At 38.2% G+C, this 27,828-nt stretch overlaps 1 protein-coding gene across 1 annotated transcript in view; it reads left to right on the top strand.

The window, feature by feature from the left end:
• IMPG1 (interphotoreceptor matrix proteoglycan 1) overlaps positions 1–26,067 on the top strand; it is a 171,604-nt gene extending 145,537 nt beyond the window's left edge. The window contains exons 15-16 of the mRNA XM_044675366.1: positions 20,772–20,982; positions 26,028–26,067. Of these exons, the coding sequence (XP_044531301.1) occupies positions 20,772–20,982; positions 26,028–26,067 (251 nt within the window). The remainder of the gene's footprint in view (positions 1–20,771; positions 20,983–26,027) is intronic.
• The last annotated feature ends 1,761 nt before the right edge of the window (positions 26,068–27,828 follow it).

Genomic DNA, 27,828 nt, shown 5'->3' with positions numbered 1-27,828 from the left:
GTATGTATCCCAAAGAGCTAAAAGAAAAAGGAGAAAGAGCTATATGTACAAAAATATTTAAAGTGTCTCTTTTTGTGGGGGCAAAGAAATGGAAAGAAGAGATACCCACCAACTGGGAAATGCAATTGTGCTAGAGAAATGACAAGCAGGAAGAGCTCAGAAGTACCTGGAAAGACAGGAACTGAAGCAGAGTGAAGTCAGCTGAACCAAGAGAACATTGTACACAGACAGCAATATTATACACTGAACAACTGTGAATAACTTAGCTATTCTCAGCAATTCAGTGATTCAAAACAATCCCCAAGGACTCCTGATTAAAAAAAAAATGCCATCTGCTTCCAGAGAAAAAACTAATAGAATCTGAATCCAGACTTTAGCACAATTTTATAATTATTTTTTGTTCAAGTTTCCTTCCACAAGTGGATTGATATAGAAAAATGTTTCAGATGATGACACATATAAAATCTATACCTGATTGCTTACCATCTCAGCAGGGTGGGGGATATTCAAGACTCTAAATTCTTTTTAAAATGTTGGAAACTGTTTTCACATGTAATTGGGGAGGATCCAATGAAAAAAAAATTTTAAAGAATAAGGACCTCAAAAAAGGGAAATTCTCCAAACCCAATTTACAAGAATTATTGCCATAATTTGTGCCCAATTTGTTGCCAGTTTTGATGGTTGTGTCTAATATGCAGTCTTGTCAATCTGGCCAACCCTTGATTATGACATGTGTAGTAATACAGGCCTGGGATAGAACAAATCATTGAAAAGCCAGATAATCCCCAAAGGTTATTGTAGCAAATACAGGAAACACTCCCGATTCCTGGATAGAGTATCTGAAGTTGGAAGGAGTCCCTGCCTTCTTTTTGCTAGTGCTAATCCAACAGGACCCTTCTTATTAGTAAAAAGAAGATAAGTGAATATTATTATAACTTTCTCCTTTAATGTCATCAGAAGCCTATAGAACAATGGACAGAAAATTGCCCCCTCAGAAACTGCTCAACCCCTTCCTGGCTAGCCTGTGACCTGGAGCTTACCTGGTAGAGTATTAAAGAGATTTAGCCCTAAGTCCAGACGACCTTAGATTTAAATCCTTTGCTAACATGGACTACTTGTATGATCATAGAGCAGCTAGATGTCAGCGCAGAAAAAGTGCCAAACCTGGAGTCAGGAAAATTTATCTTCCTGAATTCAAATCTAGCCTCAGACACATAGGCTTTTACCTTCTGTGTGACTCTAAACAAGTCACTTAACCCTGTTTGCCTCAGTTTCTTCTAATGAGCTGGAGAAGGAAATGGCAAATCACTCCAGTATCTTTAACCCCAAACGGGATTACAAAGACACTCCTAAAATGACTAAACAACAATTTGTTTGATCTTAGTCACACCCTGAACCTTAGTTTCATCTGGATAGTGAAAGGTTTGGACCAGATAGTCTCCAATCCCTTCAGGAAATGACACTTTAAGTCCCTCAATGTTCCTAGGTCTCATTTTCCCAACTTGTACATTTAAAGACTAAAATTCTGACTGTGAGTTGAAAGATAATTTTTAAAAGGAGATTTGGAGAGAATACAAGCAGTAATTCAGAGCATTTTGGCAAAAGATATTCTTTGGCAAGAGATCTCCTCGCTCTATTGTCCTTTCCTTTTTCCCACTCTCCACCTCCTCCCCAAAATGGAGAAAGTATGCTATGACTTAAACCTTTCCCACCAAACACTGCTTTTCACATGTGCCATAATTAAATGGTTTGATTTTTATTGTCTTCCCCTTCCTTTGCCAGCTGTCTGCCTATGTACTATGAAGAGGCAAAAATTATGATATATGCAAAGTTTATTTCCCTGTCTCTACTTTCAGAGCTCTTTAAAAAATAACCATTTAAAAAATTTTAATTCACTATAATTGAATTTTAATTTTTAAAATTGTGTTATTTTCAACTTAACACAAACATGAATATTTCTAACAACAAAGAACAATAGAAAAAGAGGCTTATTATAAGTGAATCCATAAATCTCTACTATGTCATTAATCAATAAACATTTATTAAGTACCTCCTTTGTGCCAGACACTACGTTAAGGACTGAGAATGCAAAAAGAAGGAAAAACTGTCTCTTCCCTCATGGAGCTTACAGTCTAGTTGGGGAGACAACAGGCAAACAAATATGTGCAAAGCAAGCTTCATACAGGATAAATGGGAAATAATTAAGAGAGGGGAGGTACTGGAATTAAGAGAGGTCAGAGAAGGCATCCTGTAGAACAGGGGTCAGCAACGTATGGCTCTTTCTGCAGGAGCCATAAAGTCAATTTTTTTTCAGGCCCTGTTACAGGAGCTCACTGTGAGCACTGTACGGCTCTCACGAAATTACATTTTAAAAAATGTGGCGTTTATGGCTCTCACGACCAAAAAGGTTGCTGACTCCTGCTGTAGAAAGTGGAATTTTAATTGAGATTTAAAGGTAGACAGGAAGATGATTAGGCAGACTTGAGGAGGGAGAGTGGCCATTGGGGACAGCCAGAGTGCCCAGAACTGAGAGACTGAGTGTCTTATTCATAGGACAGCCAGGAGGCAGTGTCACTGGATGGAAGAGCATGTTCCAGGAAGCAAGATGTAGGAAGAGTAACAAGGTAAAGGAATCTACAGTATAAGTAGGATAAACGAGTAGGATGGTTAGCTCTGGTAAAGAGTCAGGTCACTCCTTTAGGTGAGGAAAAGGTTAAAAGAGAAAACAGTAGCAAAAGGCATCTGAATGATAGGAAATCAGAAAACGGAGAGAAGAGGGACTTCACGGCAAATCTTCCATTTTTTTTGGCAAAATATGAAGAAAGTTTCTTCCTGAGAGAGTGGGAGAAAAGGAGCCATGGGGGGTTCAAGGAAGGATGAAAATGTTTGGAAGATGTGCTCTGGAAAGTAGGAAGGGGAGTTGATAAGTGTGAAGGTCTTCACTTCACTTCAGTGATTTGCCAAGAAAAACACAAGTGAAGTCACAAAGAGTCTCTTCCCTTGGGGCCTTCTAACCCTAGAAGGCTCTCCCTACCATCATTTTAAGGAATACGTAGGCCAGCCGTGTTTATTCTTTCATTCCTTTCTGGGCTCCATTCCTGACTCTCTGAACTTCTTTTTCCATCATGCTCTAGCAGCCTTCTCAGTGTAAATACTTTTGCAAGAATCCCTATTGGGCCAGGAGAGTTGCCAGTTACTGAGGCTGGAATGCAGAATGCAGGGGTGGCATGAGCTGGCATGAGACCAAAATATCTGTTAAGAGCACCCTCTAAATTGAGGCTGATTCCTATTCTCAGGGTCTCCGCCTGGAGAACAGTGGGAAGGTAGGCATTTCAAAATTGTCTCTTAGCTAAGGTTAACTTATACCTCACAGGAATAGTTACCCAGGCTCATTACTCACCCAGTGCTATCAGCCTCCATTCCTACACATTATCAATAATAAACAACTTTCTAAATGCCAACAAGAAGATAAATATTGAAGATCAACTCTGTTAAACCAAACCAACTTGAATTGAGCTAGAACATCAAGAAACTGAAGTCAGGCCTTTAGGCCTGACTAAGGCAATTAGCCTGGCAGGTTTAGTGAATCAGCTTCACCTGAAAACTCCTGAAGCTTGATTATAGGCCTAGTTAGTTAAACAAGGTTCTAGGATTCATTCCCAATCCCTCTTTCCTCTTTATTTCAAACCATCCTTTCCCTAACCTTGTTTACCTTCATTAAATATGTTAAAAAGAGAGAAGCCCCTCCTGGCCTGATCTGTGCTGAAGATTCTTAGGGGAAAGTTGTCATTTAAAACTTCTCCTTTCTCCCATCAAGCTCATTCAAGTGATTATTGATCTTCTATCATCAGGATCAACATCACAACTAAAAAAAATCACAGTCAATTATAACATCCTTAATGCTTTGAGTTTAATAATACTCATTACATCTAAAGAACTAAGTTCACTTAACACTGACAGTTGGAGACTCTTTTACTCTCTCATTGGTCAGTTGTCAAGGAGGAATCAACCAAGTGGTGGGGCCTGTCAGCTGATTTAACCCAGCTGCAGAGTCACTTAATCTTACTTAAAGCAACATCATTCAGCTGTGTTAAACCATCTAGATAAGAGGTCTCCTAACCCCCTTTACATCAGCCATTCAGATCCCTCAGTTGCTCTACTCTTCTCACATTGGAAGATCTCTCCAGCTCTATGGTCCATTCCCCTGAATGCTTGTTTCAGCCCAGGATCTCTATTATAAGAGTGGTTCCCTAGGTCAGGCATTTTTAAGCCTTCATTTCTTTCTGGATTTTTTTCTCCAATATACATTCACATGGATACCTTCTCTTCCCTTTTTCAACTTTCTTTTATGTTTTTTCCTTCCCTGTCTACAATATGAGCTCCTTGAGGATAGGGACTAACTTTCTTTTTCCTTCTATTTTGTATCCCCATTGTTTAGCACTGTGCCCAATGGTAAATACTAAGGATGCTTGTCAACTTGACTTAACAATCCCAGCTCAAGAAGGAGAGTGCTAGTTCTTTGTGGGTTCATGCTTCTGCTAGACTTTCCAAAGATTTACCCACATTTCTGGATGGGTTTTTTTTCCTTTCCAGGAATTAATGCTCAAACCCAGTTAAGATTCACATAGGCATAAATGTCCCCTAAAAAGTGGTAGCAATTCCGGGCATCATGACAGACCGTGAAAAGAATGCATCAGGAAGAAATACTTTAATAAGTTATGCCTTCTAGCACACACATACACACAAGGTTAGCTCTGACAATGAAATACAATCAGTCCTTAAAACTAGAGCAGCTTTACATTCCTTAAAATTGTGGGAAAGTAAAAATTTTGACTCAGGATCTGATGCCTAACTTTTTATAGAAATGATGGAAACATCATATTTAATCCACCCATCAAGCAGTGATAGATATACAATATACAATCTAAATAAAACTTGATAACTGGTGTAAATCAAAACAAAGGGGTAACTGGTAAAAGGGAAGAGGGTTGTTAGGAAATCCTAAATGTAGTTTGATCCTAGTTATAAGTGCTATGTCTAACAGCTTCAGAACATTGACAGCTGAACTAGCCAGGCCCTCTGGCCTGCTTTGGTGAGGCACTGCTTGCCTGTGGACAAATTAGATGGTAGCTTGATTAACTGATGCTCCACTGCTGGCCCAGGGCTGACAAGCCCTGAGCCAGATGAATAATTAGTTGGTTGAAATGTATTTTGTAGCTTCAGAGATTGTTGGGTTTGACAATGAGTTGTTGCTATTTGTCAGCTGTTAGATAAATCCTACCTAAGTTATCTAATCCCATGATCCTCCTCCCTCCACCCTGGATCCCAGGCTCCAGAATGAGTCCAAAGGTCCAGTCTCTGCCTCCCTTATATAGGGCACAGCCCAACCGACGATTGGTCTCATGCCCTAGAATGGCATCAGGAATCTCCCAAGATTCCAAATGTCCAACTGCAAACTGTGCCCACAGGATGGCTTCTTGCAAAACTTAACTTACACATTGCCAAAGAGAATTATTTGAAAGCTCATTTTTTTATTTTTTTTATTCATTTTTTTAATTTTTTTTAACCCTTACCTTCTGTCTTGGAGTCAGTGCTGTGTATTGGCTCCAAGGCAGAAGAATGGTAAGGGAGGCAATGGGGGTTAAGTGACTTGCCCAAGGTCACACAGCTGGGAAGTGTGTGAGGCCAGATCTGAATTTAGGACCTCCTGTCTCTAGGCCTGGCTCTCAATCCACTGAGCTACTCAGCTGCCCCCTGGAAGCTCTTTTTATCTGGAAGTGTCTTTTATCAGCCCATTCATAGTTCTTCATACCTTTCCTTCATCTACAAAAACAATCTCTGAGCGAGGGCTCCAAATGTGTACCCTGTTCTGTCTCCTGGGATAAGAGCTTCATATGGGTCCCTACCTGAGACCTGGAGCCAAGGGAATGGGACTTGCCCACTGGAGCACCCAGTACTCATACCAGTTCAACTACATAATCTGTGAGTTACGATAGACTAGTTATAACAAATATAATTAGCAGAAATTATTGAAGTAAAGATAACTTTGACTGTACTCTAATTATCAAAGGGGAGCAAATAGGTATAAGAAAAAGATTTTCATTTTCAAAGATTCTTGATGCACCCTTGAGTAATTGTCCTTAGATAATTGAGATTTAGGTACTATGTATCCTTGGCTTCTATAAATAATCTAGGTCATATTGACATAATTCATGGAAAATTAGTGAATATTTGTTCACAAATTGAAGAGAAAAAACTACCTATAATATGATTTCATTAGTTCAGATGCTCCCTCTAACCTATCCATATTTTTTTTTTCACCTTTGGGAAATTCTTGTATAAATCTTCGCACAAATTCCCACAGAGGACATGTCTAAGACATATCAAAGCGGAATATGTTTACCTGATGCCATTATTGTTTAATAGAAGTTGTTTCCCCTCTAAATAAATTCTCTTTAAAACACAAATTCCCTTTAGATGTTTTTGCGACATACATTCATATACCTTCAGATTCTAAAACTGAACCACAAACTAATCATGGCAACCCAGTGGGACTAAAGGTAGACAAGCCAAGGTTCTTAAAACCTGTAAAGTACATACCAGACAACAGAAGAGAAAATCAAGATTCCTGCTTCCAAACCTATAGCTTTGACTTATGTTTCCTAAAAAGATTTTCAAGGAATTGGAAAACACTGGTAACTAGAGTCAACTCTTATGTTTATTTTATCATCTTCATAAAATCTTAAAGATTAAGTCTATTCACACATCAAAAGCAGCCTTGATGAAAGTATAAAAGGGAAACAATGAGGCCTTGATTTTCTATAGGAAACTGCATTCTGTCATATGATTTTAGAACCAGAAAGACCATTAAAGATAATTTAGTTCAGGAATCCCTAAACCCCTTCAACTTCTAGTAAACCTTCCCATGCCCACTATTCAGTATGAAAGGAAATAGATTCTAGAGTTTATCATGTGTATAGGAAATAAAATAGAGATTAATTTTTCACAAAGAAAACAATTCGGTATTTTAAAAAATTTTAGGGGCAGCTGGGTGCCTCAGATGATTGAGAGCCAGGCCTAGAGATGGGAAGTCCTAGGTTCAAATCTGGCCTTAGACACTTCCTAACTGTGTGACCCTGGGCAAGTCACTTAACTCCCATTGCCTAGCCCTTACCACTCTTCTGCTTTGGAACCAATACTTAGTATTGATTCTTAGATGGAAGGTAAGGATTTTGGGGATTTTTTTTAATGTTTTACTATCATAAATGTTTCCTCAAATGCAGATAAATGAGGAAAACTTTTGATTCTCCGTTCTTAGTATGGTTTTCAAATGAGATACCTATATACGGTGTTCATTTTGAAAATCCTGCTTTGCAGGATTAAATTAAATTAAAATTAAATTAAAACCTTTCGAGTACGTTTAGGAAGAATAGGAAAAGCTTCTTTAAGAATCCAAAAATTTTGAACTTAGTTGATTATAAATCAGCCTTACTCAGGTAAATATTACAGTAAATTGAGTTTCTTCCCCCAAAAAATTTGCCATATGCTTAAAATGTAAGTCATTCACTCATAAAAAAACAAATGTAGGGCAGCTGGGTAGCTCAGTGGAGTGAGAGTCAGGCCTAGAGACAGGAGGTCCTAGGTTCAAACCCGGCCTCAGCCACTTCCCAGCTGTGTGACCCTGGGCAAGTCACTTGACCCCCATTGCCCACCCTTACCAATCTTCCACCTATGAGACAATACACCGAAGTACAAGGGTTAAAAAAAAAATGTAGGCAATCCAAAATGTTCACAGTGATCACTTTATAAACATCTGAGTTACAAATGTCCTTATACATACAGAGAGTCAATTCAGAGAGAAATTCACTTATCCAGTTGGCACAGAGGTCAAAAATCTATTCCACATCCTACACACCTCCAAGAATTTGCCTCCATTGCCAATGCTGATGCCATCTTGCTAGAGACTTCACCTTCTCTATGGTCTCTACCATCCAAAGCTTTCCTCCTTATCTCCCATACCTCTAGTGAAGGATTCACTAATATGGATTGATATTGGAAATACAATCCAATTAATGCAGAGATTAATTTGTTCATCTTTCATTGGTTCATTGTTGTTAATTTTGTTGATTTTTTTGTAGGTCTGTATAAAGTTTTATACGCAAACCTCATTCATTTACTTTTGATCAATAAGAAGTATTCCTTTGACTCTCCCTTTCAAATTTTTCAGATATACTCTAACATTTCCTTGTTTTTTCCCATTCTGTCCCCTCTTCCCTATTCTCTTTCCAATACACATTTATTTTAAATTAACATTACTACATTCATAATATTCCAATAGGAAAATATTATTTTTTACCTATGATCTTCCAAAACCCCTAAAAAGTTTCTCATTGTCCTCTGAGGGTATATAAATATATCCAAATTGGAAATTCCTGAGCTAATCTAAACCTCTAATCTTATAAGGTAGACAGCTCAAGAACAGAAAGGGTAAGAGGTTTATTGAAAATTATACATGGCAAGGGCTTACATACTTGCATGTAGAAAGTCCCTAAGCTTTCTTTTCAAAGTGTAGAAAAGTAGACTGCTGTTGAGAGGGGAGGAAGAAGAGACTGGTAGAATACTGTTGCTGCTTTTAATTTTAAGATAAGTTTGAGGCAAGAGACATTGCCATTGTCATTTCCCTCCAAATTCAAAATTTTTATTGTATCCTCATGCACTGTGGAGGTCAGCTATATTGTCCAAATGCCATGTCATAGGACAAAGTGAATGTGGCATATTCCTTTGGTTACTTTGCGTTTATAATTCACTTTCTGCAAACTGCCTGAGTGATTGTATCCATAATTTAAAGGTAAACAAATGTTAGAACTTTATGCGATTCATCAACTGAAAAAGCAAATAAATCACAATCAACTTAGAATTCAGCTGACATCCCAAGGAACCAAAACTCTCTTTCATTTGAAATGTAATGAAAATTCTTCAGAAGCATAGGGATTTTTATGCCAGTTATCTGCAGAAGTGGAAGTTTTCTAAAATGCCAACTCTTACATAAGTTATTTTCTCCTTGCATTTGGAAGAAACCTCCTCAGACTTGTGTGGATCAACCATAAAACTAGAGTAGGACATTTTTTAATTAATTACATTCATAGTCAAAGTAGGGATCAAGATTCTTGCTGATATTCTCATCAACAAACTCATCATCTTTGGAAAATATCAAATCTTCAGAACTAATCTCCACCCCTAGAAAGTGGTTATGACAAGTTGCAAAGAGAAATTATACTGGTATTCCAATCCAATAAAGTAGATTTTGTCTCTTCAGGAATAGTTAGAGTCAAATTCAGATTAAACTGTCTCAGAAAGGCTTTTACCCAGGCACATATTTCAGTAAATTAAGTTTCCTCCTGATAAAATTTGCCATATACCTGGAATGTGAGAACTGTTCACTCATAAAAACAAATGCAGGCAATTCAAGTATTTCAGAATGATTGCTTTATAAACATCTGCGTTAGGAATGCCTTGTACATAAAGAGAGTCAATCTAAAAAGGGACCCACCTATCCAGCTGGCACAGAGATTAAAAAGCGATTCCCCAGCCTACAACACACCATCAGGGATTTGAGCCCATTTTAGTAGAGACTTTACCTTCTCCAAGGTCTTGGCCATCAGAGGAAGAAAGATGGGCATGGAGCCATCACTGACTCAAGAGCGATGACCTGGAATATAATCTTGGGCAGCCAGAGAGAGGTTACCATAAAAAGTGAGGCGGGGTGGGGAAAACAATGGTCAACTTCACCTAGGCGACAATTTTTTTGCTAAGCATGGCCCCTGACCATTTTCAATAGGGAAAGATTTTGATCTTCTTCATATTATTCCCCTCATGCATTCTACGGTCACTTCAAACTGGTCTTCTTATCTCTTATTCATGATATTCCCTCCACCATCTCTATGAGTCTGCCCTGATTGTCCTTCAGGTTGCATTCATTCCTCACCCCACCATCTCCTCTATGAGGTTTCTCCTAACCCACTCAGCAGCTAGTTCTTCCCCTACCTGAAATTATATTCTATTTCCTTTGGGTACGCCTGGTTTCCTGCCCAACTCCCCATTTAAGGTGAGCTTCTGAAACACACTGTTTCTCCTTTGTCTTTCCATCATTAAGCACCCAGGGCATAGCAGGCACTTAATAAACATGTGTTGACCCATAATGCCTACACCAAAAATAGGATGAAGTCTTCATCAAAGGAATATAGCATGCATAAAGGATAGAACTGTTCCCAACATGCAGATGATTTTTATCTATCTGGGCTTTAGGTCCCTCATTTGTCAAATCAGGATATGCTGGGCCTGGAATTAGGAATCCAGACTCAGTCATTCACTAACTGCATGCCCTTGGGCAAGTCATTTAACCTTTGTTGTCCTCAGTTTCCACAACTGTGAAATGAGGATAATAATATTTAGTACCTCCCTTACTTGGAAGTTGGGTATAGTGAGGATCAAAAGAGATATTTGTAAAAAGCTCTTTGCACATAGTTCCTGACACTAGTAGGCATAAATATTTATTTCCTCCCTCTTACCCTCCCTCCCTCAGCCTTAGGTGGTGATCCTCCCACTCCAATTTATTGTAAATGTAAATTCTGGGGGAAAGTGTGGACTGGGTACTTTTAGATCTTGCAAGTTAACAGATTTTGAGACTGTTTCAGGCCTAAGCAGGGCAACAGGGATTTCCTGGTGAACCTGGAGTTCGTGTGAGAAAAGATCTAAGGGAGCATACATGATAATAGGGGAAGACAATACATAGAAGGGAGCAGAAGGAGGAGAGAGTGAAGAAGTATCCATGTAGGGGGTTTGGTGACAAAGTCTGGAGAATCAAAACATAGCCAGAGGGAGAATGAAGCATGACCAGGCTAATACCATCCCCAAATGGAGGTCCCTGGAAGGAACTCATCTTTGGGAGAAGGCGGGTCAAAGGGGCAAAGAGATGTTCTATGGTGGTTTCCTAGTCTTCATGACTTGCTATGAAAAAATTAAAAAGTCAATCAAAAAATAGTTTTTTAAAGGGAGAGAACATGGATCACAAAATGTCAGCAAATAATTCTTAAAAACTATATTGACATGTAATCTAGAAAATTTTTAATAAAAGTCATTGGGAAAATAACATATTTAAAATAAAAGTAAATAAAAAATTAAAAGTTATTCATTTAATGATCAACCTCTTGATGTTGGATGTCTCCAAATTTAGTTGGAAAAGTTCTCTGAGGGTAGATTCACCATCCAACGTCAGGACCATAACTGAAGTCTTCCCAGCTCAGAGTTTGCAATCCATACCTATAGCTTTCAAGAATCCAAACTCATCTGTACTGCTATGATGGGTCAGTAGAAAAGGAATTTTGTGGTTGATATGAGGAAATAATCAAATAATTTTCACTATATCTTACCCTTCTGAACTAAACCATAAACAAACTATCAGTTAATGCCATTCAAGCAAATATTTTTTAATTAATGTAAATGTCAACAAGCCATTATCTACCCTAATAGGACACATGGATGTTCCATAGTTATCATTTTTGTTGGCATCCTCTACAAGCCATTTTGAAAGTTATCTCTTCCCTAGTAGAATAATCCCTTAATACCAATTACAAAGAGATCCAGTAGATTTTAGCCTGATGGTTAGCTTCTTCCTCACCAGATGTACTGAGAGAGTGACACAGGCATTAAAATTCCCTACATAGACATTAAATAAGCAACAAACAGAGTCATTGAGTATATTATCTATTTGCCTAAGGTTAATCAGGGAACAGATTCTGATTGTGAGAACCATGACCAATATTAATATATTAATAGTATATATTAAAGTATATATTAAAGACCTGCATTGTGTCAGGTGCTATGCTAGGAAGCAGGGATACAACAGAAGAAGAAAAAAAGGGAAACAATCTCTACCCTAGGGGAGTTTTCATTCTATCAGGAAATTCAATACCTATAGAAGTAATCTCCCACATCAGTGCCTAAGCATTTGTGGATTTGTGATCTAATGCCTTAAAGGGGTCTCTTCTTAGCCCAGAGGAAAAAATGGAAAGGATTATCCCAAGATCTAAAGAGCAGAGAATTAGAAGTCCTCAGAGTTTGAGATGTTGAAGAAGAATCTAGATAGATTCTAGATAGATACTAAATACTAGAACCTAGAAGGTACTAGGGACTCTGAGAGGCAGCAGAGGTAAGGATTTGATTCAATTTATATTTATTGATTCAATTTGATTCAATATATATTTATTAAGTATCTACTATGTGCCAGGCATTGTAGCAAGCACTGGACTACTGATCCCTAAAACTACCATGGTTCCATGCAGAACACTAAGCTAGCAAAAAAAAAAAAAAAAAAAAAAAAAAAAGTTACAAATGGTTACAAAGTGAAGAAACATGCTTGCCACGAGGATGCAGCTACACTTTGGACAAACAGGGGAATATGGAAGGAGGATCAGGCTGGAATGAAATCCAGGATGGAATGAAAACTTCCCTAGGGTAGAGATTGTTTCCCTTTTTTTTTTTCCTTCTATTGTATCCACCCTAGTGATTTCACAGGAGCTGCTTTAAGTGTGCTCCAGCTAAGGCTCCATCAGCCCATCACCCTCCACAAACGCTAATAGGATGAGGCGACTTCCCATCCCCTAACTTTCCTAAGCCCCTTCCTTCCAGCAGCGGAAGCAGAGCCCCACCCCCCGCTGATTGCAAGCACAAGACTCCGCAGGTTCCCTGACTGAGCCCTTCTATGTCTCATATGAAATCTGGGCATTTTAATAATGCATGATTCTCCGCTACGCTGGGAAAAGCTAGACGCTGGAATTCTCATCGTAATTTAGCAGGCAATGGATCTGCTTGACTGAGAGACTGTACAAGGGACTTCTGTGTGCCACTATACTTCGCAGATCCTAAGAGATTGTAAGAAGCGACTTAATCAAACCCAAATTTCACCAGCTGGGAGGTTGCTGAACAATTGTAATCACTAGCTGATAACGACTACAGCAGCCTTTCCAGAAGAGCTACCTTCTGCCGAGGTGCACATTGCTTCTCTCTGGCATCCCCCTTGCCACTACCAATGATTTTTTAAGGTCACAGAAATCAGTTCAGGTACATAAAACTTTTATAGCTAAAGGTCGTTTTCAAGTTTCTTTTGAAATAGAGAGACACCTAGTGGACATTGAGCATCAGTACAAGAAGAAAAAAAAGCATTAGCCTTGGGGCCCCAAAGCAACGTGCTGAGATTCGTAGAATTTAAGATAATGAACACAGCAAACCTCTTAAAAAATATCCAGGTGCCAGGCGCCTCTACTAAAGAAACAACAATAAAATGAGGCATGGAGAACAGAGGGCTGAGATTAGGAAGGAGAAACCTTTCATTCTCCTGCCAGCTTCATTGATAAAGAATTTTTTCACTCATTATCTAGTTTCATGCAGATGCTTCTTAAAGGTTTGGTAGGGTCGATTCCATATAATTGCATTATAATAGTAGTACATTTTTTAAACCTTTACTTTCCGTCTTAGAATCAATATTGTATGAATAATATGGAAATAGGTGTCAAGTGATAACATTTTTATAGTCCAGTGGAATTGCTTGTCAACTCTGGGAGGGGGGAGGGAAGAGGGGAGGGAAAGAAAATGAATCTTGTAAACATGGAAAAATATTTACAAATTAAATTTTACATTTTAAAAATTAAAAAAATAATTTTAAAAAATGTTTAGAGAATCAGTATTGTATATTGGTTCCAAAGCAGATGAGCAGTAAGGGTGAGGCAATGTGGGTTCAGTGACATGCCCAGGGGCACACAGCTAGGAAATATCTGAGGTTAGATTTGAACCCAAGACCTCCTGTCTCTAGGCCTGGCTCTTTATCCAATGATGTAGTACATTTTTAAGAGACTGGACCACAGAGTTAGCAGAATGTAAAAGAAAAACTAATAGACTGATCTATGCCCTGACCAGTCAGTTTCTACCCTACTAGCTACAGAAATTATCTCCTGTCCCTCTTGCTTTGAGAACTGGAATCAAACCAACACTACCACTGTTTCCAGAAGGGACTTGTCAATGGGCTGGCCTATTGTCCTATCCACCATCCCTGTGACTCTTCAGAGCAAACAAAACTCCTTTCCCTGCTCACTGTTGTCTTCCTGATTAGAATTTAAATTCTGAGGCCAGAGTCTGTCTTATTTGTATAGTTGTGTCCCCAATATTTAGTAAATGCCTGGGCCAAAGTAAATACTTATAAATGCTTTTTCCATTAAAAAAAAAGAGAGAGAGAGAGGGAGATTAATGGGCTGGGAGTCAAAACACTTGGGTACTAAGCGTACTTTCTGCCAGACTAATTTTATATCCTCGAAATAGTCACTGCCTTCTTTGGACCTCAATTTCCATAACCTGTAAAATAAAGCCATGAATGTTCTCTAAGGTCCCTTTCTGCTCTAACATCACTTGAATTTCTTTAGCCCCAGCCATAAAAGGCCATATTTAATTATATGTCTTTGATGGACTGATTAATATCTCAAAAACACCCTCTGTCCTCCTTACAAGGACTGTAATGATAGGCGCTATTTTGAATCCTTTGAAGTTCTTGTATTCATTTGTTCAACAGATATTTTATTAACTACAAAACTTTGTCCCAGGCAGTGTGGTAGGGACTGGAGCTATAAAGATAAAAAAGAAGCAGACTCTACTCTCAAGAAGGTGAGGAAGAGAGGAGGAACACATAGTCAAATAGGTCAAAACTAAAAACTAAGGGGTATCAAAAGTAGGATTTGTGAAGAAGGTGGTCTAGTGGATAAAGGGCTGGGTCACAAGTTGAGATCACTCATCTTCATGAGTTCAAATCCAGCCTCAGATAGTTACTAGTTGTATAACCCTGGGCAAGTCCCTTTGCCCTACTTGCCTCAGCTCCTCATCTCTAAAATGAGCTGGTGAAGGGAATGGCAAATCACTCAAGAATCCTTGCCAAGAAAACCCCAAATGGGGTCACAAAATGTATGACATGGCTGAAACAACTGAACAATAAAGGAGATGCACTGGAGATGTTCTCGGAGCATTGAGACTTAAAAGACATCAGGAATATATGTGTCTGAGTATAACCGGGGTTTGAGAACTAAAAGACAGACTGACTTGGTGGAACAGGGGAACAAACATTCCCTTTCATCTCTGGGACTAATTTTAACAATTTTGAAAGTTTTCAGAGTACTGATCAATGTAATGACCAATAACAATTTAAGATAAAACATGCTACTCACTCCTAAGAGAGAAGTGATGGATTTGGAGTACAGATTGAGACACATAAATTTTTGGACATGACCAATGCAGGAATTTGTTTTGCTTGACTACCATATTTGTTTCTAAGACTTTTGTTTTTTTAGGTATAGGGTAAGGTCGGAGGCAAAGAAAATAGGTTGTTAATTGAAAATAAAAAAGATCATTGGGGCAGCTAGGTAATATCTCAGTGGATAGAGTACCTGGAGTCAGGGAAATCTGAGTTCAAATCTGGCCTTAGACATTTTCTATCTGTGTGACCCTGAGTAAGTTATTTAAACCGAATTGCCTATCCCTTGACAGTCTTCTGTCTTAAAATTGATATTAAGTTAGAAGGAAAAGAAGGAAGGAAGGAAGGAAAAGAAGGAAGGAAGGAAGGAAGGAAGGAAGGAAGGAAGGAAGGAAGGAAGGAAGGAAGGAAGGAAGGAAGGAAGGAAGGAAGGAAAAGAAATTTATAGAGTATGATTTTGCACTATCAAGATCTTTGAACTATAATACTGACTTGGTACTATTTAAACATACATTCACAGAATCTACAAGACATAATAGCAATATTAGGGAAGAATTGGGCATCATGGGAAATGAAGTCCAGAGAGTAGGAAGCAGCTCTCAAGGAAAGGAGTGGAGTCAACATGGCTTTTTTGAAAATGTTAATTCCTGGAAAAATTAGCCTATCAAAGCAAGAGGCTATAAGGATAAAAGGATCTCAACCTGGAAAATAAAAAGACTGTATTCTCTCACTCTCAGGGCTAAGAATGAAGCTAACCTGGAACAAGAGGTCTGTGAGCCCGTAATGTAGATGATGCAGCTTACCAGGTGTCCTGGCCATGTGTGGGAGTCTGGTGATGAGTGATTGGATCTGAGGGTCCTTGTAGCCATGGGGGGGAGAGAGAGAGAGAGAGAAAGAGAGAGAGAGAGAGAGAGAGACAGAGAGAGAGAGAGAGAGAGAGAGAGAGAGAGAGAGAGAGAGAGAGAGAGTGTCAGCCTGCTAAGGAGACTAGAAGCTAGAGAAAAAGAGTGAGATAAGAAGGAGGACAGGAAAGATTGGGGCCAGCATGCCTGAGAAAAGCCAATCAAAAGAATCACAGCACCATGACTGAGGGCTATGATCTTCATTTATAGTGACAAAGAGAGACTTTTATAGTGAGTAAAATATCAAGCATTACAACATTCTTGGGGGGGGGGTGTTACTTTCCCACAGGATGATGTTTATGAAAATGATTTCACACATGAATGTTAGCAGGGTTGCTATTACAGAGTGAGGGGGGACTCAAGGTTCAGTGATGACCTTTGGCCGAGAGCAGTATTGCCTTTATGTGAGAGATTGGGAACTTGCCAGCAATCTCAGGCAAGCATGGTTGCTTTGCTCAGTGGGCTCTCAACTGGGGCTCAACAATACAACTTATTTCCCTTAACAATACTATCTCCTTGGCTTTTGTAGTGCTGGGGCCCAAGACTATAAGATCTCCAAGCAGTCTCACAGTCCTGCGGTTCTCCTGGCAACAGTAGTGGAAATCGAGGAAGTGAGTGGGTGGGCCTGCAGGTACTGTGGAGGCCAGCCATGGAGACCCAGGACCCCTGGGTACTTATTTGACAGCAGGAGTACACACAAAATGCAGTGTCAATGGCTAGACGTGGTCATAAAAGCCAGGTAACTGAGGGTGTGATGTCAGGAGTTCCATGGTCACAGAAGCAGTGGCAGTCATGGTGGCTTTGTGAGTCATAGGGTACAATCTAAGGTTCATAGAGCCATCACTTTTGTTCTCCCAGAGTTCCTGGAGTCTTCTCATGTGTCCTTTCATCTGCTTCACAAAAGAAATTTATCAGGCTCCCAGCAGATACCACGAAATACAAAATTCAGACTGAAGATTTCAATTGTAATGTCACTTTCAAGAAATAAGAGTTCTAAAATATCCCCCCCCCAATTTCTCCTCTCCATGCCTATGCAGTAACAGACATATAATACATTTGGCTCAATTCTTTTACCTAAATGTTTCCTGATCTTGATTTTGCATCACATGAAATAATGTTTTATAAGAGCAATATGATTTACTATATACTTCATTGTTTTATATCATTAACTTTTTTAAATGTAGTGATTTGAAGGCCTGGTTCTAAAATCAGTTTATTTCAATACTTGGTTTTCATGGTTGTCACAGCAGAAAAAGATATCTCACAAAGATGCATAGATGCAAATGGAAAGCCTACATCATTAATTGTATTTACTAGATCATGACACTCAATTTTTAATCCCATTCACCAACTTTGCGAAGGTTTTGGCTGAACTAGGTATTTCACTTCTACATTTATAATAAATGAGTTCAAGATCCACTAAAACTTTTCATTTAGATTTCTCAAAGGTTAAAAAATTCTATTTCTAATTTTTTTAAATTTAAACCCTTGCCTCCCATCTTAGAATCAATATTGTGTATTAAAGATCAGTAAGGACTAGGCAATGGAAAATAAGTGACTTGCCCAGGATCACCAAGAAAGAAAGTATCTGAGGTCAAATTTGAATCCAGGAGCTCCCCTCTCTAGTCCCAGCTTTCAATCTACTGAGCCACCTAGCTGCACACCCCTCACCCCAATTTTTTAAAGTGTACAGATATCAGCATCTTTATGGGTAACTTACCTTCATTACATGGAGCAAAAAAAAAATTACCTAAAAGTGGAAACATTTCTAAACATCTATTTACAGAATATTCTTTCTATAGCACATTTCTCTCAAAAAGCAGTTACTTTCTCACTCATTAAAGCACCATCTTTACTTTGAAGACACAGACTGTGTGCCCATTTTTTAAAAAATATCCCTTAGTGTATCACACTACTGATGGACACTTGTCATCCCAGTAAAGTTCAGTACATTTGGAGCACTTCAGTATCCCTTGCACATCACAACTTTTCCCATGGTGGTTTCGATATTGTGGGTCAGCATAAGGAATTAAATGGGAATTTGGGGGAGTTTTGCAGAAGCTATGTGAAGATCAGCAGATAACACAGAAAAGGTTTATAAATCCAGAAATACATACTTAACTGGAAATTTACAATAAGATACTGTAAACATCCCATAAAAGAAAAAGAAAAATTCAGACCTTCTCTGGTATGAAGAGAGGGCCATAACATTTTACACGGATTTTCCAGATCACAGGGAGCACTGCACCCCTATTTCTTTTTATAAAAGAAAAATGTGAAACATCTTTGAGTTGAATGACTTTGTTGCAAGATAACCAGCAAATCTGTTACCAATCCCATTTGACTTCTCGCCAGATCTGTATTGTTCTTAACCTTGTATCATAGTTGACAAAGAGCTGTTATATTGGAGCTATTATATTAGCGGTGTATAGGGAATTCAGGGAAAACTAGCTCCTCTGGTATGAGGGTTTGCTGAGCCCTTTTCAAGGCTACTTGTCCATCTTTGATATCTATCTTTCCTTCAACTCTCACCTGTGACTCTAAGAAGCTATAGAGTCAGACCCATTGGTGAGACAAGGCAATATCAGCCTCAAGAATGTGAAGACTTTCCCCAGTTGGAATGGGTGAATGTGAACACTTTTTTCTAATGGCCATGAAGGAAACTGAAGCAGGTGATATGGAGCACTTAAGAGTTTGGACAGATAGTGAAGACTCCAAGGTTATCTATCCACTGCATCAAGAGCCATTGTCGGTTGTCCTGCCTTTTGTTTTGCCACTGGACTTAAAAATGAAGGACAAACAACATCTTAGAACTAGAATGTGCCGATTCTGCCATCTTATGTTCACATTATTAGTGTTATCTTCTACATGTGGTTTATTTGCGAGTATCTTTTTAAGCTACCTATCCATTTTTGTGAGGGTTCATTTACTTAAAAATATGCCACAGAATTCATAAATCTATTTTACCTGCAATATATCCACAAGTATGCTAGAACTAGCTCATACCTACTCAAGAAAGCCAATTGTTAACAAATTTCCAATGTGAGCATTTCTACCTTGGAAATAGACAAATTCTACAAATCAGGCTTTGATTTATAGATTGACTAGATTTAAGAAAGTGATGGAGAAAACTTTAATTATGCTAATCAAACTTAAAAATGTGTGGTGCAAACATTTTTTCCAGAAAATCAGTTGTTAAACATTTACCACCACACATCTAAATAATATCAACCCTGGAAGTAGCATGCAAGTGAGGACATCATTGAGAACCTTCAGTATTATAGAACTCTGACTTTGTTCAGCATGTCTCATTTACCATATTTGACATGTGACAGCAAAACTTATGGAGAGACTTTGGCCACTAGTGTCAATCCATATTATGTCCTGGGCACACCCCCTACTAGTAAAGTTTAATTTTTTTCATATATTTTTTAAATTAAAAAAAAAAACTAGAAATGGTTCTATTATGTTCTTCTTAGCTTTTCACTCCCAACATGGAAAGATAGTCTTGAGCACACCACTTTGGAGATTTCTCATCTTTAAATGGATTCCCAAGTCACTCTCTCAATCTCATGGGGAAAACAAGGAAGCATATATCAACCCACACAGATTAAGTGTTTTTGTATGTCAAAATATACCCAAGTCTGTTCCACAAAATGGAGGGATGATTCATTTATCTAATTAATCCTTCTTCCTCCCTGGGAGGCAGATGGACTCAGCCCACTCTGCTGCGTCATTTTTGTGAATATAAGTAGGCCAAGCTATTCAGAGAGAAACAGCTCTTTCTTTAAACTAAAGATTCATTTTTTAGTGAAAACTTTGTGCAATTGTAATAAATTACATATACTAACTAGAAATAAAGGCAGCTAGGTGGTACAACGGATAGAGAGCCAGTCCTGGAGTCAAGAAGACTCAGCTTTCTTAGTTGAACCTGAGGGAGTCATTTAACCCTGTTTGCCTCAGTTTCCTCATATGTAAAATGAGCTGGGAAAGGAATTGACAAATTATTCTGGTACCTTCACAAAGAAGAACCCAAATGGGGTCATGAAGAAGGAAATATGACTGAAACAAATGAAAAACAAAAATCCTGTGCCTAAATATCATGAGATAGTAGCTGATATATGTGTGTGTACAATCAGATAGACAGAGAGAAAGAGAGAGAGAGAGAGAGAGAGAGAGAGAGAGAGAGAGAGATAGGACAGACAGATGGACAGATAGACAAACAGATGACATAGATATATCTATAGATGGATAGATAAATAGTTAGACACATAGATGATCAAATGCAAGTTCTGTGTCATTACAGGTTTACAAGTAGTCTCTACAGGAAATGATTACCCCAAAAAAACCATTTGCTGACAGTCCAACACAATTATATTTAAAGCAAAATGTATTATTTTTGTCTACAAGTTCTCAATAGCCTCTGAGATTTTTTTAAAGTGCAGTTATTATTCCACCACTAGGAAATAAACCACAAATGTGGTAACAACAGATATATTTTGATCCCTTGGCTTCAAGTTCAGCCAAGTACATTGTTTATGCATCATTGCATCCATTAAAATATTTCCTTCTTCTTACAGCTGATCAAGCGGACCCATGCAAATTCATGGCATGTGATGAATTTTCACAGTGCATAAAGAATGAATGGACAAAAGAGGCCGCCTGTCTTTGTAAGCCAGGCTATGTCAGCCAAGATGGACTGCCCTGTCAAAGCCTGTGCAACATGGATCCAGGTCTTTGTGTGAACGGAGGAAAATGTGAACTGGTTCCAGGAAAGGGAGCAGTTTGTAGGTAGGCAAATCAATGGAACTGAACATAGTTTGCTGGATAACTTGACTTTTGAGAAGCCCATTGTTCAAAGCAATTTATATAGCATTTCCTTTCAGCCTTTCAGCAATACTTGCTGCAAAGCACTGACCAAAGACCAGGTCAATTTCAGAAAGCTGTATTATCAATTATAAGGCAACCTTCTTTAATTTTTTTTAAGAAGGCAAAGTTGCCGGACTACAAGCTATTTTTTTTATTCAGAAAGTTCAAATTAGTAACTATACCAATAGAGAGAGCCACCAGGGTGGTTTGTTTTGTTATTGTTTTTACTCATTGGTTGCTTTTTTTTGGTTTGCTGCTGCTGCTCCAGACAACAGTATTATTGTATGTTGAATCAAAATATATTCAAAATGGAAACTCAAAGAATACTTTCCATTGGAAACAATTAACTAGCTTCTATTACCATGTAAAGCTAATTTGTGGACCGTAAAGTACTAAAAGACAATTTATTATTATGCAGAACATAGTAAGTTTAAATCCTTCTCAGAAATCAATAATGGAATCTATTACCTGGATTTAGGAATTAAGACGACATTACTTCTAAAGTCCCTTCCAATGAGCAGATTCTCTCCATATCTTAACTAGCCTAGCCTCCATTCTGACATGCAATCTGCCTCCAACTTTCCATGTGTCCCTATTGTGTCCCTTTAACTACTAGAATTCCCCCTCATGCTCTTTTCAAGAATGATCCAGTCATGGGGGCAGCTGGGTAGCTCAGTGGATTGAGAGTCAGGCCTAGAGACGGGAGGTCCTAGGTTCAAATCCGGCCTCAGACACTTCCCAGCTGTGTGACCCTGGGCAAGTCACTTGACCCCCATTGCCCACCCTTACCACTCTTCCATCTAGGAGCCAATACATAGAAGTTAAGGGTTTAAAAAAAAAAAAGAATGATCCAGTCCTTTGAAATTTTGATCCCACCTGTAATATTTAATAAATTGTACTTACCAGTACCATAAATTGAGCCAAGCCTTCCTAAGACTGTTTCTCCTTCTACCAAATAAAAGAGTAAAAATTAGGTGGCCTTGAATGTCCCTTCCAGCTATAGCTCTATGATTGTATGATCCTATGGTTCAATTCTCTTTATTTTCTCTTCTTATGACCACAAGAGCTCTAAAAGTCCCTATTCATTTGACTGACCCTGAGCCATAATCCCTACATTATCCTCTCATTAAGAACTAATAATCTGCCCTTCTATAAGCCATCACTTTTTAATATGAAACACATTACAGAAACATTTATAGAAATTGCTCACTTTTATAAATTAAAACATTACCTTTGTTTCCCCTTAGTTTGGAAACTAATAAAAGAAACAGAATAGGGATATAAAACATTTGCGAATAAGGATTTGTTTTCTGTCTCATATTAAGTAACTAATAATTTTAGTGTTTTATATGGTGGAGGGAATTTTGATAGTTTGAAACATTTGTTTCCCTTGAAAATAAGATTATCTTAAATTCAGTTCTTTTTTATATTTGGGTCAAGTACGAAAAATCTTGGATTTAGAGCCAGTGGACCTTGTTTTTAATCTCAGTTCTATTTACAGTACTCTATGACCTTGGACAACTCGGTCTACCATCTTGGGTCTGTGTTTCTTCATCTACAAAATTAAGGGGGTGGGGAGAGGGCATTTGTAAACTAAATTTACTTTTAAGTCAATTATGAGAAAAGCAAGAGACATTTACATTAGAATAATATCAATCTCTATAGCTTGACTCTAATCAATCATGACTTTCATAAGAACATGACTTCCATACAAATCTGAGTCAGGAATTTTTCATTCTAAAAGATCTATTCCCTGAACTCGCAAACTCAACAACTCTTGAATTTAGGATTACTTATGTGGCCACTCCAAAGATAGTATTGTCCAGGAAATCTTCTTTCTCGACTATAAGACTAAATCTTGAGACTCCACTATCATCCCTATCTGTAGAGGCAACTTATATTTGGGAAAAGTGGCCTCAAATTCCCCTCTAAGTTTTCATACAAGCACATGTCTATACATAAACACACACAGAGTTGTAATAGTGATTTAATACAGAAGTATAATGCCATGGAAGACATGTTTGTTCAAAACCTTAAAGGGAATTCAAAGCCACTATTCCTAAAGGAAAATAATAAATGTTGGTGGGGATATGGCAAAATTAGGACACTAATGCATTGCTGGTGGCGTTGTGAATTGATCCAACCATTCTGGAAGGCAATTTGGAACTATGCCCAAAGAGCTTTAAAAGATTGCATGCCCTTTGATCCAGCTATACCACTACTAGGTTTGTCCCCCAAAGAAATTAAAAAATATATTTCTTCAAAAATATTTATAGCTGAGCTTTTTGTAGTGGCAAAAAATTGGAAAATGAGGAGGTGTCCCTCAGCTGAACAAATTGTGATATATAATTGTGATGGAATACTATTGTGGTATAAGGAATGATGAAATACTTGATTTCTATATGAAATGGAAAGTGTAAGAATAATACTCTCTCTCTCTCTCTCTGTCCCCCTCTCTATCATAACATTAGTTACTGGTTCTGTTTATTCTTACAAAAGCTCTCCTTGAACTGATGCAGCATGAAATGAGCAGAACCAAAAGAACATCATACACAGAAAGTGAAACATTGTAGAACAATCAGATGTAATAGACTCTACTACTAATAGCAATGCAATGATCAAGAAAAATCCCATTGGATTTATGAAAAAGAATGCTATCCACATTTAGGGAAAGAACTATGGGAGTAGAAATGCAAAAAAAACCATATAATTTATCATTTGGTTATATGGGTATATGATTTGGGGATGTGGCTTTTTAAAGATTATTACAAGTATGAATAATATAGAAATAATTTTGAGTAATAAGACAAGTATAAACCAGTGCAATTGCTTGTTAGCTCCAGGAGGGGGGAGTAAAAAAAGGGAGGGAGAGAACATGAATCAAGTAACCATGGAAAAGTATTTTTTAAAAAATTAATTAAAAAAATTAAAGCCACTATTCCTGAATTCCAACCTCCTATAGATATAGAAGAGAAGGGATTGTACCCAACTCCTTGACATCCCCCATTCCCACTTGCTGCTGTCTGGAAGACATTGTCAGATCTCAGTTCATTTCTCAATTCAAATCCTAAGAGTAATTTCTTAGTAGTCCATTTTGAACCAAGAGAGTTGAGGAGATATCAGTCTTAATTTCACATCTACACTATGCTAAACCATTGATCTATTGATAATTCTGAATTGCTATGGTTATGTTCTTATTTGGGAAAGAGTATCTCCAAAGTCTTTATTCAGATTTAGGTCTTATTCCCTATAACACTGTACTAAAACTTTTGAGACAGTTTATGAACAGTTCAACCACAAAAAAAAAAATCCTGTAATTCTGAAAGTTTTACTTAAATGGCTATGATCTGGGAGATTTCAGTATTAATAGAAAATATAGGCCTGTGAGGAAAAATCAAGATCTGTATCCTTTTTTACAGATTAATTTTTTTAAACCCTTGTACTTCGGTGTATTGTCTCATAGGTGGAAGATTGGTAAGGGTGGGCAATGGGGGTCAAGTGACTTGCCCAGAGTCACACAGCTGGGAAGTGGCTGAGGCCGGGTTTGAACCTAGGACCTCCTGTCTCTAGGCCTGACTCTCACTCCACTGAGCTACCCAGCTGCCCCCCTGTATCCTTTTTTATACCATAAACCATAAACCTAAATTTATTGGCAGTGAAGTAGCACAATAGAGAGACCACTGAGACTAGAGCTGAGTTTGAATACAACCTCAACCACTTCCTAGCTGTGTGATCCTGGGCAACTCACTTACCCAGTATCTGAGCCAAGAAAATTCCAAATGGGATCATAAAGGTCTGACAAAATGACAACAACAACAATAAACTTATTAGAAAATAAGTTTGGGGAAACTGAGTATGATTGTCATATTGGCAGCATTTTTAAAACCATAAACTTATAGAATCTCAGAGCCAGAAAAAGGGATCCTTAAAAAGGTTATCTAGTGCAACGCCTTAATTTCACAGGTTTAAAAAAATTGCCAGACTAGTAAAATCCTTTTGGAATGAGGACCCTTGGGCAAAGCTGTGTCTATTTTCACAGAACAGGCTACTTAAGTTGATTTATTTAGCTCTGATTCTATTGCAAAGTCATTGCCATTCATTGTATTTCTTAACCTTTTATTTTTACCTCTAATCTTGCTCAGTATTAAATATTTATGAATATACTTTATGCATTTTTCACTTCCCTCCTTGTAGACGTCCTGTACATAAACACAGGCTGCACAAAGAACTGTACTTGGTAAAATTCCCTTCAGAATTAGCAAATCCTTTCATTTTTTGAATGCCTTATTTTGGATTAGATGATCCTGACTCCCTTTCTCCCCACCATCTTCCTGATCATCAGGCAACAGAAAGAATGCCAAAGCTCCTCTAATTTACACTAAAGTATCTGTATTTTTTTCCTGACATACGAGCATTTTCAATTTTATCCTTAAATTCCACAGTACTGACTTTTTACATACACAAAATGTTCTCCATTGTGGAGATGCTCTCAGTAACTATAAGCTGGGAACCTGCCATTAACCCTCTCCCGCCTTTTTTTAACATGTTGACCTGCACACTTCTCCCTCCAGAGACCTCATGTCAATCCTAGAGAGATCAGTAAACAGGGAACATTATACAAACACAAAATCTCAACTCAAGACACAGGGAAAATGCACACTTTTCTTCCGAGCTCAAAGGACAGGTACCCCCCAAGCGATGCCACTCTCCATTTTCATGTGCCCACATTCACTTCACAACTAAATTGGTGTGAAGCTTCCAATCTCAGCTTTAGAACTAAAGCTTTGTCCAAGTCACTGATTTCTTGGTTCTATTAACACTTAGATTTCAAAATAAATGAGAATAGAAACATCTTCTCTCAGAATAGCTGAGAAAGCTAGATGTGGCTTTGAAAACTGATTATATTGATTCTCTTAATGTTAATCAAGAAAGAGGTAACCAACCATAACCTTGCGGTTTTTTTGTAGGTCATCAGATGATTCTTTGATACCAAAATTGGCCAGTTAGGATCAGGAATTCTAAATTTCAAGCAACAGCAAGAGAACAAGGTACAGTCATACTTGGTTTTAAATTATGATGTTTTATAATCTGGGGCACCCTGGAAATTTATCTGTGCTTGAGTCATTTTATTAAGAGGTAAATAAGTATCAAGTGCCTTCCTTTGCTGACCAGGTCTTCCTATGCAACCATACTTTCTATTTTTAAACCTGAACCATTGCCATCACCACCTCATCAGGAGGGTAAATGAAAGTCTGTTTTCTTGGGGAAATCAATCAACAAGCTTTTATTATTGTCTACTTTGTGTCAGACATTGTATTAACCTGAGGCAAAAACAAAACAGCCCCTTGATACATTCTATTGCGGAAACAACACATGCATATATGAGAAGACACAAAATACAGAGTAATTCGATTAGGAGGGGACTAGCAGGTGGGGAGATGAGGAAAGGCCCCTTGTAGGAGCAGGCTTGAATGGAGCTTTTGAATGAATTTTGGGATTTTTGCCAATTGCCAAATCTTGCCTTTTTCACTTTCATGAGATCTCTACCAAAAAAAAAGTCCTTCTTTCCCCTTCACACAGCTATTACCTTAGCTCAGGTTCTCATTAACTCTCACCTAGATTACTTAATTAGCCTTCCTGCATTAAGTCTCTCACATCTCCAATCCATTTTACATATTGCCATCAAAATAACTTTCCATAAGCTTAGAACTGACCATGTAGCACCCCCATACAATCAACGCTGCCTCTAGACCTCCATTTAGCTTTTAAAAACCTTCACACATGACTCTCAATTTATCTTTCCTTCCAGTTTCCTTGAATGTTAACCCCCTTTCCTTCCCTCTGAATCCAACTAGATTGGTCTCTCTGTTCCTAAAACAGGATCTTCCATTATCCCAAACACAGAATGCAATCCCTTCTTACCTCTGCCCCATAGAGTCCCTCTCTTCCTTGAAGACTCACTCCAGCACCATGTCCTGTGTGAAGCCTTTCTTCATCATCGATTGCTAGTCCTTTCCGAAACTATTTTATATTTAACTATTTCAGATATATGTGTGTTGCTCATATTTTTAATACATACTTGAGTCTCCTCATTAGAATATAAACTCTTTGAGAATAAAGACTTCCATTTTCTGCAGTTGGGTCCATAAGTACACAGTGCCTGGCATAAAGCAGGAATTTAATTCTTGATGATTAAGTAGCCCCTTTCCTTGGGAAGCTCCTCTCAGGGATGACTTTTGGGGCTGCTCATGGTGAAAGGGACAGCTCTCCTGGTCATTGATGAAGATTAGGGTGGTTTTTCTACCGTCCATATTTCCTATGACTTTCCCCAGAGAAGAAGGCAGCTTGGAGCTGCTACCTCACTGGGATTCTAAGGGACATTGTCCGTAGACAAGATTTCCTGCGGGATTATTTTCTCACATTCACCCACTAGCATTCCTGTTCATGGAGATAAGGGATGAAGAGGGGAGGGTAGATTAGGGAGACAAATAGAGAGTCCATGTCTTCTCTTAATGTGATGGCTCAAAGGCAGATACTCCTCTCAGCTGCCCTGTCAAAGACGTTGATCTTCTTCACTTTAACCACTTATCTCATTCAATTCAAGTAGAAGTATTCCTCCAGTGTATCCATTTCAAGCCATATCCGCTTTGACTTCCAGCCGTTTTGCCTTAACTGGCTTAGATCCCCTGGCTTCTTCCCTGACTTTGTATCCAGCACTCCTGTGTCAGTGGAACTCTGGAATTTTGGTGGCAAGAGACAGGAGTGCCT

Source organism: Gracilinanus agilis, chromosome 4 (genome assembly GCF_016433145.1).
Source record: "Gracilinanus agilis isolate LMUSP501 chromosome 4, AgileGrace, whole genome shotgun sequence".
NCBI lineage: Eukaryota > Metazoa > Chordata > Mammalia > Didelphimorphia > Didelphidae > Gracilinanus > Gracilinanus agilis.
Note: the sequence above shows the minus strand (reverse complement) of the source record. Positions and strands in the feature narration are given on the sequence as shown.